Source organism: Caloenas nicobarica, chromosome 1 (genome assembly GCF_036013445.1).
Source record: "Caloenas nicobarica isolate bCalNic1 chromosome 1, bCalNic1.hap1, whole genome shotgun sequence".
NCBI lineage: Eukaryota > Metazoa > Chordata > Aves > Columbiformes > Columbidae > Caloenas > Caloenas nicobarica.
The window spans coordinates 96,771,893-96,788,724 of record NC_088245.1 but is presented as its reverse complement, the minus strand read 5'-3'; the positions used below and the strand labels follow the sequence as shown (position 1 = coordinate 96,788,724).

Below are 16,832 nucleotides of genomic sequence, written 5' to 3'. Positions count from 1 at the left end.
TAAGTTAAGGAGTAAAATGTAGGAGTCACTGTCACTTCCTGAGTTGTGCCTTAGATGAGAAACTTTTATTGAAGACGTCTGCTTTGTGGAAGCCAAGTATACAGCATTTTAGTCTGAGGTATTACTCACGGAAAAGCTATAGAAAATAGGTTGGTCTTTCTGAGCTCTGAATACCTGACTTCTCTGCCAGATTGTCAAAAGTTTAGAGAAAACACAGGAAAAGGCTAAGGAGCAAAGAGAAGCATGTAGTTCTTCCAAAAGGATAGATGCACATTATAAACACAACAGATTATTTTCCTTTGGTGTACCCTTCTCTTAAGGGGGCCTGTATAATATAATTTGGTGAAATTCAGTGAATGCAGTTATACTCTTTTATGTAATAAAGAACCATTGCAATTTAGTAAGAAAACTTTGTATCTGTGATGATCCTCTTGCCTTACCAGAGGGATGTGAAACAGATCCATTCCCCTTCATTGTGCCACTCATTGTGTTTTAAATTTCTGCTAAAAAAAAAAAAATCTTGGCAATTAGTTACCCTCTCTATAAAAAGGTCACTAGTTTCTCAGTGTTAAGTTTGTGTGAGGAAAAAAGACATCCAGTTTTCTTAGCATCCTCAAACTATTTCATCCTTTGTTTTCAGATGGTGATGTTTTCTGGTGCCACCTTTGTGTCTGTAAAACCAAAAACCAGCAAGTTTGTCTGAATGCAAGTCTCTGGTGTCATTTTGACAACTACTAGATTGGTGTTAAATTCCTTCCTTATTTTTCTGACTTACGTTGAATCAGAGAATGATACCAGGCTTATATTTCAAAGCGTGAAGTTTTTATAGGATGTGGAGATACAGTCTGTATGTTTTCAAGCCTATGCAACAGAAATGGATTTTTCTTTTCTAACTGGTATATCTTGGGAATTTAGTGCAGAATAAACAGAGGATGGGTGACAAACAGAGCACAACTGTAAACTGGTATTTATTTTCTGAACTGCAGGTAATGGAACATTGATTGGAGCATCTGCGAACGTTGTTTGTGCAGGAATTGCTGAACAACATGGTTATGGCTTCTCTTTCATGGAGTTTTTCAGGTACAATTTTAAGCTTCTCACCTTAAATCTGACACTTTTTATTTCTCTAGGCATAGGCAAACAATGGATCCTCCAAGTAGAAAATCTGGAGAAAGGGTCTATAAAATAGACCCGTGTTCCTAATTTTTTTTGGCAAATGAAATGTGTGTGGAGGGCAGATCACTTTATTTTTGCATTCTGTGGATAGAATGCATAAAGGTGGTGGAACACAGTGGAATCCCAGGAGAAAGAAAGCCTCAGAAATTCCTGCTTTATCACCCTCAAACTTATCTTCAGCTCTGTATTGATACTAAATTGTTGCTTTGTTGTTAAATACAGTTTAAACATATATTCTCATCTGCCCATTTTCAGAGATATTCCATCTAAGTGGGATGTCCCAGTTTAGAATGGGTAGAACTTTACTCCATGATCCCATGAGTAAAATTATTTATCTAGAAGCAATTATTTCTTTCAACCAACTGTTTAGCAGGTGTGAGTGAAAGTGCGATGAGCAGCTAGTAAGAGCTCAAGTTGTTATTTAATAATTGTTTAATTAATAATTAATCATGGTTGTTTAATAATGGAAGTTCCTCTGCAGATCATTCATCAGCAGAAATTTAAAGGACAAGGTGTACTTAAGGTACTTAATGCACACAACAGTTTAATATTTTTCCAAACACCTCCAGTTTTTGAGATTGTGGTTGAAAAGTGTAAAGGGAAACTGGCGAATAGGAGACTAGATATTAAGTTAAAATATAGTTGGTTTAACTGAAATGTAATTCCTTTTTATTTTTCTGCATATTTAGGGAAAAGCATACTGTCAAATTCAAGCCAATATTTTGTAGTTTCTCAGCTTTCCTTTATATTGTTTACCTCAAAGCCTTCAAACCTGCATAATTGATATGATTAATCGTACGGGAATATCTAGACCAGAGCCAATTATAACGTTAAGAAAAAAGACAGTCTGAAGCGTTCTTGCTAAAATTATTTCTATGAGCATGTGCTGCTCACAGCACAGTATATCTCTTCACCCATAGTTTTCTGATGATATGCTTTAGAAAGGCAGAATGCCTACCAAATCAAAGTCTTGGTTGTCAGGACCTTTGAGCCTGCAGTACAGTCTTACACAGTATACAATGATAACTAACAGACCTCTTGGACGTGATGGCTCTCTGCTGCCTGACTTTTGCTGAGGTGTCTTCGGTGCAACATGAGCTGGCATTGTTTTGTCCTTCTCAAGGGCCTTTGCTAGAAGCAGCTTATCTGCATACCATGTTTTGACATGGTGGTCTGAGGAGAAACTCTGGGCAGGGTTGCTAAGCATGGCTGGTGAGTACACCTTGACACAACAGGGGTGAAGAGCCTCTGGAGGGTGTGGGAGCCTAGTGGTGAGAGGCATCATGATGACTCTACATGTAGGGAGAGAAAAAAAAAAAGGCAAGAACCAGTCTCTGTGTCCTGTAAGTGGGATGATGGGCTCATGACCTTTCCCATGTGGATCTTTGTGCAGTGGCACTTGGTGTGGTTCGAGGTTCCTCTGCCCTTTTTTTTTTAAGAAGGGAGCAGTGGCAGCCCAGCTGATGTGTTGTACAGTGCTATTCTGCTACCCAGCCAAAGCCTTAGGTGGCCAGGTGCCATAACTTGCCCCAAAAGCTGTGGTCTGACCAACTCGATGTGCTACTATCCGTAGTGCCTTCAGCAGAAGAAATCCTGTGCCAGGGGGGTGCATGCCTAAATGACCATGAATGCTATAGTCTATCAGAAATCTAGTATCCTGGGGAAGGTCACCCTTCAGAACCACATCTAATTGCTTTCTTCCTTAGATCAAGAATGAAACCTGCCCAAGCACCTGGGAGCACTTATCTCCTTCCAGACTTCTGGGTATAGATGGATGTAAGGGGAGGACAGCCAGCCCTGGTGTCCCAACATCCACACAACTCAGGCCCATGTGCTGGAAATGCAGCACCTATAAGGAGATCCTAGTAGGGTGCCATGTAGGTGGGAAAGATTACAATGAGAAAGGACGGTGAAAGGCATACATCCTCCCTCCCTGAAGCACCATAAGGCAGCCTGGTGTCCAGAGTACACTGCTGGTTGAGGAGATACCAGGTCCCAACCATACATAGCTGGCTGTGAGTGTGCTGGCCAGTGTCACCAAGTATCTTACCCAGAATGCATTCAGGTCTTGTTCCTTTTGCCCACATTACCTGTCAACACATGTAGAAACCAGTTCTGTCTGAACAGTGCTCACAAGGGGAAGGGCAAGATTGCCTGTGAGAAAAGGTCCCTCTGTTGCTATAAAATCAGCTTGCTGTTTCTGGCCCTTGTGAGCTTGTCTTGACACTTTATTATGTTCCTCCAAAATAAAAAGATTCCCATGTCCCTTAGAATATAAAAATACTGTAAGAAACTTTATCACTATGGAAGTATTTTTACCTTTGAATCTGTAATACGTGGTGGTAGGGCAACAAAAAGGGGTTTCTACTGGTGTATTAGCAGCAAAAGGAAGATTAGGGGACATGTGAGCCTGCCAATGAATGGGGAAATGACCTGCTGACAAGGGATGTGGAGAAGATAGAGGTTCTTAGCGCTGTGATCTGCAGCACAAAATCCAGCTGGAGGCCAGGCACTAGTGGTGCTCCCCAAGGTGCTTGTGATCCCCAGTGGTGCCTTCCAAGCTCAGCCATTCTGGGATTTAGCTTAACCAGCCCAAGAAATCTGTAGGCAAACAATGAAGAATTGCCACTGTGTGATTCATTTGGACTACCACAAATTCAAAGGAGAGAAAGCAATGTTAATATAAAAATAAAATCGAAAGTTTAAGCTCAGATGTATCAATTTGGTTAAAGATGCTCTTGCATTTTTGGAGTCAGTCCAGCCAAATTACACTCCTTTTCCACCATGAAAACTGAGTCATCAAACTGTATTTATGTGTTTTAATCTTTCCTCCTGAAAAATCTTATATGTACCCTAATTTTTCATTATTCTTCTAGTAATGCAGAAGGCAAAGCTGAACACAATATTCCAGGCACAGCCCTCTTACTTTCTTTCTCATTTTACAAATGTAAGATTATGCAAAATATGGAGCTATTTGTTTTTTCATTGTTAATCTAGGCCATTTTAAATCCCTGTTTTATTTGTGATTCACTGTTAAATCCAAGTCTCTTTCAGCTTTCATGTTACTTAGCTGAGTGTGAGTGTATCTGTTCTCTCCACCAAGTTCTTATACTTTGCCTACATTGTGTTTCTAATTAACAAATCATCAATGGGCAGAAACAAAAGGGAATTGGTGTACTAGGTGATCTAGTAAGTGAATTGGAGGATGAACACAAAGAAAAATATTTAAGTGATAAAAACTGAAATAATTGTGAGTCAGTGCGTTTTGGAAAAGACGATAGAGAGCAGTGGGATATTTGCTGTACATGACCAAGGGTAAACATCAGAGCAAACAAATGAGCATTAGGACTCTGGAGAAAAGAGCAGGTTGCTTTTTAGTCTTGACCACTTAGGGGTCAATAATATGTATTAATATGTGTTAATATGTGTTAATGTGTTAATAATATGAAGGTAATTACTCAGGGACAGCATATATGAATAAGCAGAAGGCAGGGAAAGATAATATGCATATTATGATTTTTAGCCTACTTATCAGAGAAATATTAAATCATAAATAAGAGCTTAACATAAAGGAAATTTCCAAATGTAGGACAGTACTATTTCTCTTGGCAAATGGTCAGATAAGGACAGTATATTCTTGTTGCCTGAATGATTTCCAGAGGTTAACATAGTGATTTTATATTGATTAGGACTGTAGAATAATCAGGGGAGCTTTATTTTTCCTGAGGAAAAAGATAAAAGAAATAGCATTGCAGATGTCTCTTCTAATCTTGATGCTTCATTTCATGTTAGTTTTTAAATTTTCACTAATTTGTCTCTGAGTTTGTTTGTTCCAGTATAGCATTCCATTAGGTCGATCCACCCTATGAAATATGAAAATGACTCACAGAAATCTTTTTGTTACCGATGAAAAATTTGGTTCCAGTTTCAGACCATAAGAAGTTTTCATTGCTGTAGGGGCTTGAATTATTTCTTTTCACTTGCTAATAAATTTTCCAGCTTGATCTTTATTTTCTCTTTAAGAGAGGCATTTATAACCTTATAAAGATAGATAGTATTTCAAACATAAAATAAGTCATGTTCCTTCATCCTATTGTAATTCAATGCCAATCACCGCTGCGTGTCTGTGATGCATGATATGATAAAAAGAATCACAGATAAATGTTGAATCTATTTGACACAAAAAGAAAGCGAGTGTTATGGGAAATAGTCTAATTTTATTTCAAGCAAATTTTGGCTGACTGTGAATATATCATGGTGTGGGATATACAGGTAAGAGAAGAATGGGTTGGATAACTCTACGTAATGGGATAAGAATATGAGATGATTTGATACATGAGGAAATCAGTCTGCCCAGAAGAACAGGATATGAGCCTAAGGACCTAATTTAAATTACAGTGGTAATGTCAGCTGGGCATGATCCTGAAAGCATTGTGCATACTTTCAGGTTTTGCATTTTTATGTCATTACTCTCCCTTTATATGCCATCTGAAGAGCTGAATTAATATCCTCTGTCTTCTCTGTGAGTAACAATAATTTGGAAGTGTCAAAAAGTATTGGTTTCTGATAATAGCTTAGGAAAGAATTTATTTTCATCATGGGATTTGTCTTGGGAGATAGTCACAGCAAAAATATTTACAGTAGAATAACCCATTTATATCCGCTTGAGAGCACTAACCTGCGGGAGAATTGAGGGATTTTCTTGAAGCTAATGGACATTATATGGAACTGAACTGAGTAGGCCTGTGAGGCCTGTGTAACTAGGAGAGCAGAGTTGAGCAGCCTACGTGTCCTACGTGACTTCGAGCAGCCTTGAGCGAGAACAAGAGGAAGTGTGTCCACTGAAGAAATCAAGAGTCAGCAAGTCAGCAATTTTGTAGGGAGGTTTCGCTGAGTGCTAGAGCTCGTGCTGTCAAGATCCAATCACTTGGATCTTTAGCGCGTGGACAATAGCTATTATCCAATCATATGCAGCCTGTAAGTGCGTGAACAAAGCAGCAAGATACTTAAGGAGACTTGTAACAAGCAATAAATGGCTTCAGCTTGATTGACATTGGATTGTGTGGAGTCCATGGTTTTCGCCCTTGCACTAACCCATAAAGACTGTGAAACAGTGCTTCCTGTGAGAACCGTCATTCATGTATGTGGAAGGACAAATGTAATGTTCTTTGCTGCCCACTGTGTATCCTATTCACACAACTTATTGAAAATAACTCTTTTTTCAAAAAACATTAGGCTCTGTAAAGCCATGAAAGTGTCTCTACTTGATTATGTGTTAGACTGCTGTAGTCCTGTTCATTCCTGCTAATTCAGTGTCATTTTCATCTATTTCTTGCTATTAACACTGCTCTGCCAAACATTGTTTGCTAATCATAGCATCATAGAAAAATTCAAGCTGGAAGGGACCTTAGGAAGTCTCTCGTCCAGCCTTGAGCTCAAAGCAGGGTCAGTTATGGGCTGCATAGAAATAGCACAACCTTTTGGGACAACTTGCTCCACTGTCTGGCTGTCTCCACGGGGAAAATGTTTCTCCCCCTTTGTTTAAACTTGTGCTGTTTTTCTCTTGCTCTCCTGCCATGTGCTGCATTGAGGAGCATGGACCCAGCTTCTCAGTCACCCCTCTTAGGTGCCAGGGGCACTGTTAGTGCCCCTGTAGTTGTCTCTTCTGTAGGCTGACTCAGCCCAGCTCTCAGCCTCTCCTCATGGGGCAAATGCTCCAAACCCCACTGCCTTGGGGACCCCCTATCAACTCTGTCCAGTTTGTCCATGTCTTTCACGTGTTGGAGGACCCAAAACTGAATGTGATATTTAGACATAGTCTAACAAGTGCTACATAGAAGGGAACAACCCCTTCCGTAGATCTAAGGCCCATTCCACTCTTCATACAGCCAAGGGAGGCTGTTGGCTGCCTTTGCTGCTGGGGTTCCTGCAGGCTTATGTGCAGATCACCGCTCTTAGGGCCTTTCTCGCAGAGCTGCTCCCAGGAGACTCTGTCTCCAGATGGTGGTGTTTCAGGGACTTTTTTGTCCTCCTGGATAGGACATGACGTTTGCCCTCGTTGAATTTTGTAATTCAATAATTCTTTATAAGTCTTCCCATTCCTCCAGTGTGTCCAAGTCCTGCAGGATGGTGGTACTACCTTCTACCATTTCAACCAATGTAAGATTACGATTTAGTATTTCCAGCGAAACTTTGCACGACTGTTGTGGTATGCAATAATATCCAGTATAAGTATTCAAAATGGTACCAATATAAGAAAGAAACTCTTTGTAAATATCTGTTCGAGTTGAAATGGGAATTTTGATTCAGCCTTACATGTAAGTAGAAGAGCTTGAACTGTTTGATCTCCTGTGTTGATCTTATTTAAATTATTTGAATAATTGAAAAAAAAAAAAAAGACCACCAAAAAAACTGAAAACAACCTAAAAATGTTCCAAGTATTTTTCAAGTAATAGAACTGACAACAAAATAGCCTATATCCAATTAATTATTGCACTGTGTCCTGGTTTCAGCTGGGATGGAGTTAATTTTCTTCATAACAGCTGGTATAGCACTGTGTTTTGGGTTTATTATCAGAACAACGTTGATAACAAACTGATGTTTTGGTTGTTGCCAAGTGAGATGCAGGTGCACAGGAAGCTGGGAGGGGACACAGCCAGGACAGCTGACCCCACGCGGCCAAAGGGGATATTCCATACCATATGATGTCATGCTCAGTATATAAATCAGAGGAGGAAGAAAAAAGTGGGCTTGTTTGGGGTGATGGCATTTGTGTTCCCAAGTAACCATTATGCATGCTGGAGCTCAGCTTTCCTGGAGATGGCTGAACACCTGCCTGCCCATGGGAAGTGGTGAATGAATCCCTTGTTTTGCTTTGCTTACACGCATGATTTTTGCTTTACTCATTAAACTGTCTTTATCTCAGCCCATGAGTTTTCTGTCTTTTACCCTTCCAACTCTCTCCCTCATTGCACCAGGGGCGTGGATGGGAGGGAGTGAGCAAGTGTCTGGGTGGTGCTTAGTTGCCAGCTAGGGTTAAACCATGACACACTGCATGATTTCATTAAGTGACATTTTCAAGCAAGGAAACAAGTAATAGTAAAATGTGATATATGCAACACATTTATTTAGCTTAAGATATGAATTAACAAAAATGTACAATGTTCTATTTGTATGATACTTGTTCAAAGCATTATTAATTGAAGAATGTGTCATAAAATCCTTCCTTTTAAGACTTTCACACTAAAGGTTCCAAGAATGATTTAAAAACAATTATGAATTGTATACTCAATGCATATATGTATACATGAAGTACATGAAGAAATCTAATTAAACTTTTATTGGCATAAATTTTGAGTAGGGATCAGGAGTGGCCAAGCATGAATGCTAGTACCTCAAGTGGGTAGAATTATTGTAACCTCATATCATGAAGATAGGTGACTGTGGAATGACTATCAGATATATAAATTCATTTTTTAGAGAAAAAAGTAAAGCAAGCTGAATAATAAAAACAAACCATATCAAGATAAGAGCCAGATCAACTTTTTCATGCTCCAAAATGTTCTTGTTTTAAATTCTGAAGTGTTGCAGTCCATTTAGGAGGTCTGATTATAATCTCCTGGGACTTCAGAATATCTGACATTACATACCACTAAAGTAAGCAAGGAAAATAAACACCCACAATAAAATAGAGCATAGAGAGAAAAACTGTTTTCGATCACACTAAAACCAGCTGGGAATTTAAATTTTATTATTAGCTGAAATGCAGGATACTGATCCTGGTTTATTCCAAAAAAACATAATAGTTGCGTTCAGTAAGGATGGAAGAATTAGGTTTGTTAATAGAGAATTTATGATCACATTAGTGCTTCTACTAGATGTGCAGATTATAGGAGTGATCATGTTTATAGAGTATTCTGTTAGAAATTGCATGCAATGGGTGCTGTAAGTCACAAACAGTACAAAGTAATTTAACATTTAAAAACCAATCAATGAACAATGTGGAGAGTAGTAAATGTAATATATCTCTATATTTTTGTAACATTGACTATAACAGATACTTGGTCATCTTTTCTAAATAGAGGCTACCAACTGAATCAATACCTAATAACTTCCCAACAGCACTTGGAATTAAAATAATTTTAACAGTAATATTTTCTAGATATTTTGGCAATTTCAGAAAATGGATATTCTGTTGAATTTGTACAGTTCTGTTCTATACAAACTATTTCATGCAAAGGCTTTTGAAGAGATATTGAATTGTGTCTCCCTTCATGGAAGAAAAGACATAAAATTCCCCCTCCAGTGCACCTGCACTAGTTATGTCATCAGGCTGATACAACCTGTTGGGATGGGAGTCATCTTTCAATAATTATGTTCATCTATAGTATTCTACAGTGTTAATCTACATTAAAAAGATGCCTAAGTACACCTGGAAAGAATTATCTTCCAAGCTTTGTATTTAAAATACACGTAATGGATTTTTCTCTGTGCACATACTTGTAGCTATATTGAGCATAGAGGTAGCCTGTCACCTGTACACAGGTAAAATCTGGCAAGATGAACCCCTTTCTTGTCTACTCCAATCATTGTTTTCATGTTCAGTAGAGATGGCAAGTGGAAGCTAGAGAACAGGAAGGGAAATGTGAGATTAAAGAAACTGAGAGCTATGCTGACGCATTCTGGAAGCATAAACCAGCTTTCAGGCAGTCCGGCATAAAAATGCTAGTGATTTTTCCCTGGAGTGGAAAAGGCAAGGACATAACAGCAATGCCTTTTTGCTTCTCGTAATATGTATTTTGCTAAAGTATTTTGAAGAAATGATCACACATTTTTGATAAAAGAACAATATATTCATCTGCTTAGCTAACATCTGGCTGGTATCACCAACTTTTAAACATATACAGGCTTTCTTTAACTTCCAACACAGTTAACGACGACTTTCTTGTTCACTACTCTGTGATAGTCTTGTTACCAGAACCCATCATAAGGATCTGTGCAAAGAGAAAAAGATGCATTCCTGTCATGAACTTTGTTTTGCGTCTGGTTATAGAAAACAAAAGTGTTAAATTGGGTTGATCGAAAACTTCATACTTGTCTGGTTCATATTTTGAAATGATAGGGCAGCTGCATAACTAGAAAAAGGAACAAAATTGTCATTTTTTGAATTTTGGAGAAAAACGTGATTTTACTTGAAGTGACTTAAAGATGCATGGTGCAGATATGCGGTAACATGGCCCTTCACCCTCAGCTCCTTGTCCCTAAGTCTTCCAACTTGAGAAATTGATCCAAATGTGCTGCATTTCTAATTTAGCATTCCTATTTATGTTTTCTTCCTATAGACATTGGGGGGTTGGGGGGTGGGGCGGCGAGGGGAGTAGAGGGAGAAGAGGTAAAGAGGTGAAGATAGAGAAGGAAGAATGAGAGAGGTCATTGTGCACTCAGGTCCCATTCCAGGTTGGAGCTGGCACATGGCTAGAGCACAGCTCATTTAGAGACTCATTTGCTCACGTTCTAGAGCAAGGCTTCTTGTACTGCTATTAACACCTAGCTTCATAGTCTTCACCTGTATGTTTCTTGGCCATCTTCTCTACTGACATTGTGTTGAATTGTTAAATTTAATGAGTTTTGACAGACAGATGAATGTTGAAACACACAGGCTAAAGCAGATGTGCATCAGGATGGGATGGTTCCTGTAGCTAACCCACAGTTAACTCACTCTATGGATTTGTATTTTAACTTATACATAAGAAATCACATTTATTGTATTTTTTTTTTTAGAGAAGTCCTGAATTAAAAATGATCTCTTATAAAATGGGGATTTAAACAATATCTTTGAAGAAGTTCATTCTTGCCTTGGCTTAACATTTGTGAAAGATTTAAAATCTTGTCTTTCTTTAGGTGCTAGTTTAATGCTGTTTTCTCCATAGCTGACTTTTTGCATATGACAAGGTTGTATAAATTTTCTGAATTAATTCTGCTTTCAAGTTACAGAGCTATGATAGTTGTTACATAACTGAATATTGCAGTAAGAAATATATTATTTATTTATAGACTTTTTTGTTTAGACTACTCAAGTATTTTTGTATTTATTTTTCTAATAATCTGTAAAGGAAGCTGAAGAGAAGAAAAAGTCTACGTTTAGGTGGGTGAGATAGATAGGTTTGGGGAAGTGTTTGGTGAAACTTTTACACCATACTTTTCTTTTCTTAAAATGAAGAGAAACATTTTAATGAAAAGATTCTAGAATTATCTGCAAAGCCCAGGATTTTAATAGCAGATTATGATTTCTGCTGAAAAGTGAATTTGAAAATCAGAATGTCTGCTCCAAAGAATAGTGTAGTGCTTCTTCAGTGTCTCTTTACATATTAGTCATGTAAAAACTGAAAAAATGAATTACTAGAAAATTCTGCAGGGAACAATTTTTCACTGGTAGGTGATGGAGTTTAAATAAAAACTCTTTCTTTGCTGACATGTCTGGCCATGAAGATTCATATTTTACCACGACTAATATGGCCTGAAATCAGCTGAGAATATTCACCTTTCTAGCAAGCTTTTAAAAGGCAAGTAAATTACCTCATTTTTCATTTCATTGAGTCTGATTTCTACTAGATCCTCTAAAGCTAATTTGAGTGGTACTGTGTCTGAATGTATAGAATTTCATGGTTCTTTATAAGATATAATTAAAATAGGTGTATCCAGTTTTAGGGGCATCTGGAGTGAAAATAGGAAGGCTCTTTAGTTGATTAAACTTCTAACGCATCAAGGCAGGAGTTAATTTGGAGCCTTTTTGCCTTTGCATTGAGGTAAATATGCTTTCGCTAAATGCTAAAAGGCACAAAATGAAGGTCATATGTACCATTATACTGTTAGGCTTGTCATGATTGTGATTTAAAAATTTAAAAAAACCCATGGATCCTATTAAATCAGAGAGGTTTTCTGTAGTTAAAAGAGATCAGTGCATTATTTTCCTAGATAATTCATCAATGTCAGTAGTGCTAACGAGAATGTGGGCCATGTGTCAAGAGTTAGCGCGTCCATATCTTTGCTGGTGTTGTGGTCTAGCATTCATATTTCATTGCAGCTCATTAAATGAAAGGTTTGGTAGTGCCTTACAAGCCATGAGTAGGTTCACGCAAGAAGACAGGAGAGAGTGTCTACAGCCTCTTTAGAGTGACTGCACTCACTGATGGTCATGCCCACCTGGTATTGCCAGCTTTGCTAGCTAAGATTAGAAGAATATCTTTGCTGCTTTCCTCAACCATGTCTTGGAACTAACTATTGGGCTGGATTTCTTCTTGCTGACATCTCAGTTCATGTGGTGCATGGAAAAGGAAAGGATCTGCTTTTGACAGATGTGGTGCCCGATTGAACTGTGTGCTGTGTAGTGGTAAAAGAGCTGTATGTTATGCAAGGGGACAAAATGTAATAATGCAAAATCATAATCATAGTTAATGTGGTTTAGAAAATATTTATAAAAATGAGATGTTTGCCACAAGTGTGGGAAGCCTTTGGTGTATTTTAAACTACAGTGGTAAAATATGATAAGAAATGGAACAGAAACCTTAAAAAAAAGAGCAAGTCCATGCTGTTGCAAGTATAATTTTCTGAAATGTACAGATTGCTTCTGAAATCGCATCAGCTATTGTGCCCCCTCACTGTCTCCCTGTGACCATCGGGGTTCAAATAGTCCAGTCTGACTTTATTTTTCACTGGAAACTCCTCTCTTTAGGCAGAAGATAATCATGTTATTCTCTTCATTAGAGTACAAGTTGTTTTCCTTCCATGGTATTGTTATTCTAGGAGTCATCCATCTCCTGTGCCTGATCCAACAGTAAATAAGTGCTTCAGTGAGGTACAAACCCCTTTCCCCTCCCTCTGACTTTTTGGGAGGGAATCCATCTTTTTGAGTCCTTATAGTCGATACTGTACGTTGAAATGCCTGTTCACGGACAACTAAACAATTTGCCCACTCGTGGTTCGTTAGTTGCTCTTGAATGACACCTGGTCCAGAAGTAGTTAATCATGCTGAGGTTAGCTTTGGGGTTGGCATGGCTGATCCCAAGGCTCTCTCTCATTGAAAGCATACAAGTTGTGTGCTTTCTGTCATTCAGGTGATCGGGTCAGATGCTGCCTTTGGGCAGCCATATGTTATGGCCATTCAGGCCAGTGTAAATAGCCCACCCATAAAGAAGAAAAAATGAGTTAATTGTAATCCTGTAAAATATTCCAAGTTCTCTGTGTATAAACTTGTGTATGGAACAGTACTTGCTGGAAGCCTTTTTGCCATTTTACATCAGTTTCACAGCTGTGTGCATTTTGTGACTTTCATGTTTAAGTTTTTTTTCCATTTCTTTTCCCATTTCTTCGTCAGAAAGACAGTGGCTACTGCATATGCTTCTCTTGATCTTACAATTTTCATTTTATTCTTGCAAGGTGTCTTCTAGGGAGGTTCTAAATTGTTGCCTTTTGCCTAAATTCATGTATGTTGAAAAAATTCAGAAGCTGTGCTGAAACACTGTTATTTAGTTTGTTAAATAACTGAGAGCATTTGCCTTACCCAGGTGCTGGCCAGACTCTTTGAAAAAATTGATTTGACTGATGTTCAGATGTTTCCCCCACTATTCATGGGAACCTTGTTTATTGATTCGTTTCATTGTGACTGAGACGGTGTGTCTTGAAGGGGATTCACTTTGAAATAGACTGAGTTACATTTTTACTTCTCCCAGTGTAACGAGGAGCTTTTTGAGCCTGAAAAGTGTGCTTTTCTTAGCAAGAGCAGAAGGTCTGTCTGTGGTGATAGTGATAAATAAAATGTTAAAAGAAAGAAGCTGAGCTGTATAGCTATGAATAATCAAACCAGGGAGAGTGAACACAAACTTGAGACGATTCCAAAACAGCAAAAGCCAAAACCCAGGATTTTTTTAATAAAAAATATCTGTTGTATTTCTTGAATATAACATATCGATAAAGGCTGTTTATACTAAATGCTATTTGCGGTGACTAGGAGAACAGGCCAACACAGATTTATTGCTCAGGGAGTTCTCTGCTTTTACTGCTTCAGGGAAATATCATTGTAATCAGTGGTCTTTTTTTTTTAAATTCACAAGACTTTGGATTGTTGTTGATAGTGATATTTCCAAGCACTATTTCCATTTACTATTGCAACCAGCATGTGGTCATTAGTATATTAATATAATATTTTCTAATTTACTATAATATAATTATAGTATTTTCTATATTATACAGTTAAATAAACTGTGTGAGTCTAAGGGCATCTTAGATTATGTCTCATTTTTAGGTTTATCACCGTATGGATTATTTGGCCTAGTGGCTAATATGATGAGAAACATGGCTATATTCCTGTATAATACACAGTCTGTCACATTTTATTACTTAATTTTAATTGCTTTTATCTGTCACAGACAAGGGAGCAAAGTAGGGTCTTTGGGGTCTCTGGCCTTTAATTTTGAAGTTAAAGCCTCCCACCCACAAATTGTGCCTGTTTGACAAGAAAGATTTTCTTTTGAAGATTTTACAGGAAGATCTTTTTGACAGGTTGTGTAAGTCTTCATATTGCTCTAATAACTCCTTTTTAATGGGAGAACTCTAATTGATGTCAAACTCAAAAAGTTCAGCAACAGACAGTGTGTCTTCTCTTAGTTTAGAGGTTAAAACTATTCAACACTTTATGCACAGAGTAAACTGCCATAAAAAAGATTAATTTCTATGACTATGCAGATAGGAAGAGATAGAATAAAATTCAAAATGAGTGGTCAGCTTCTCCATAAGTTTTGAGACAGTGAATATGACTATTAATAAATACAATCAACAAGCATTACCGAAATAATTAAGAAAAGCATGATAAGACAATGCTGCTTGTAACTACTGTTGCAGATGGAGTAGAATTACAGGTTTGGGAATGTTTAAATTTTCTTCTTATGTAGAAATTTCAAAAATACTTTTCAGAAAAGCAGCTGATTTCTGGACTATTGTAACATAGAAAAATGATTAAAATTCTTAATGCAGATGATTGCTAAAAAAAAAAAAACCACCATTTGCTAAAACACCCTGCTGTCTCATGTACAACACGGTTTTCTGACATTAAGAATGTCTGGGTGGAGGAGCCGTGGAGGGAGGTGGAAGGGGGTCCTGGGCCGTGAGTGGGTCGGGAGCTGCGGGGTGGCTGCTCAGGGACAGTGTGGCCACTGGTGCCCTTGTGGCTGTGGCAGCTTTGCAGTGTAATTGGAAATCAGATGAATTACCAACACGAGCAGTGTCTGCTGGCTGTTCTATCTTGTGCATATTGAGTAGTAAGACACAACACAAAAAACTGCATACCTAATCTCTCCTAAACTCATGAGTATGAGTATTTTAAAAAAGTTTAGGCTGGTTAGTGACTTTTTGGTTACCATTTGGGTGAACCTTCACCTCAGAGAGCTTATAGTTTTTCTCTAGCGTTGTGTAACTCCAGAATTTTCCTTATAAACAAGAAAACTCTTAGGATACTTGACTTGAAATGTGACTCATCACACCTGAGTTAATCTATTTCATTCAACCTATTCATTTATATTCCATCTGCAATCAGTGGAGAGGAAAAGGGAATACTTGTCCTGACATCTTAAAGGGATATCCTGAGATGGGAAGAATTACCTTCTAGAAGTCTCTTTCTTTCAGCTGACTAAAAATAATGCTATACTGTTGTGTCTCAAAGATAAATAATGCAAATTGTACCTTAGGTAAACCATCTATAGAGTTAATTTTTAGCAGCTCTTAGTATAGCACACATACAAAAGAAATAAGGATGCATGACATTACTTTTACTACTTTCAGATTCATGAGAGCTAAAGGGTAAAACAATTAATTTATCTTGACGATTTTAGTAGAATTATTGCATGAATGTGCATATGTCAATGAAAGGCATAGTAACTGAGAGTAATTCTACATTAATATAGTGCATTTAATTAAAAGTTAGCATTTCAAATTTTAATCAACACTTCAATTGAAAAACAAGTAGATCAAACCCATATTGATTTTGAAATAATTTAGATTTCAAATCATTCTAATGCAATCTTCAAATATTATTGACCAATGTAAACACACAAAAAGTTATTTTTATTCCAGAAAAGTGTAGAACCAAAAAGTGAATTAATGCACGATTTTAATACAATTGTTATTCTGGCTAATCTTTGTGTAACAAAAGTATCACGATTCTCAATACAATAGTTTACCTGAAGATTGGATTCAGCTTCAATTAAAACTCACATCAATGAAATGTTTTTTTCCATGGCTTTTGCATAGAAATTGTCTAATGATTCCTTCAGTAGCATTTTAGCTTTGTGGTCTCCTCAAATAGCCTCCTAAAATGCTTCACAAGCACAAGGAAATTGTTAGTCAATAGAGAATTTTTTTCCTCCTGTAGTAGTTTCTTTCTATATTATTGCTGCAGTGGCTACTGCTGACTCTTAATAAAGTCAATCTTGAATTTGGAATTTAGCATGCATAATTTGTGATGTTCGCCTGTTCAGCCAATTTTGTTTTTTAAAAATGTATTTAAAATTTGCTTCAGCTGGGAAGTCTTCCACATACCAGTGTCCACGAAGTATGTTTTGCTATCTAGGTGTTCTGCTATTTCGGGTTGCAAAAATGGTAATCTG

The 16,832-nt window shown here is 37.6% G+C and overlaps 1 protein-coding gene across 1 annotated transcript in view; it reads left to right on the top strand.

Annotated features, from left to right (window-relative positions):
• OCA2 (OCA2 melanosomal transmembrane protein) overlaps positions 1 to 16,832 on the top strand; it is a 177,113-nt gene that overhangs the window by 139,861 nt on the left and 20,420 nt on the right. The window contains exon 22 of the mRNA XM_065653528.1: positions 987 to 1,080. Within this exon, the coding sequence (XP_065509600.1) occupies positions 987 to 1,080 (94 nt within the window). The remainder of the gene's footprint in view (positions 1 to 986; positions 1,081 to 16,832) is intronic.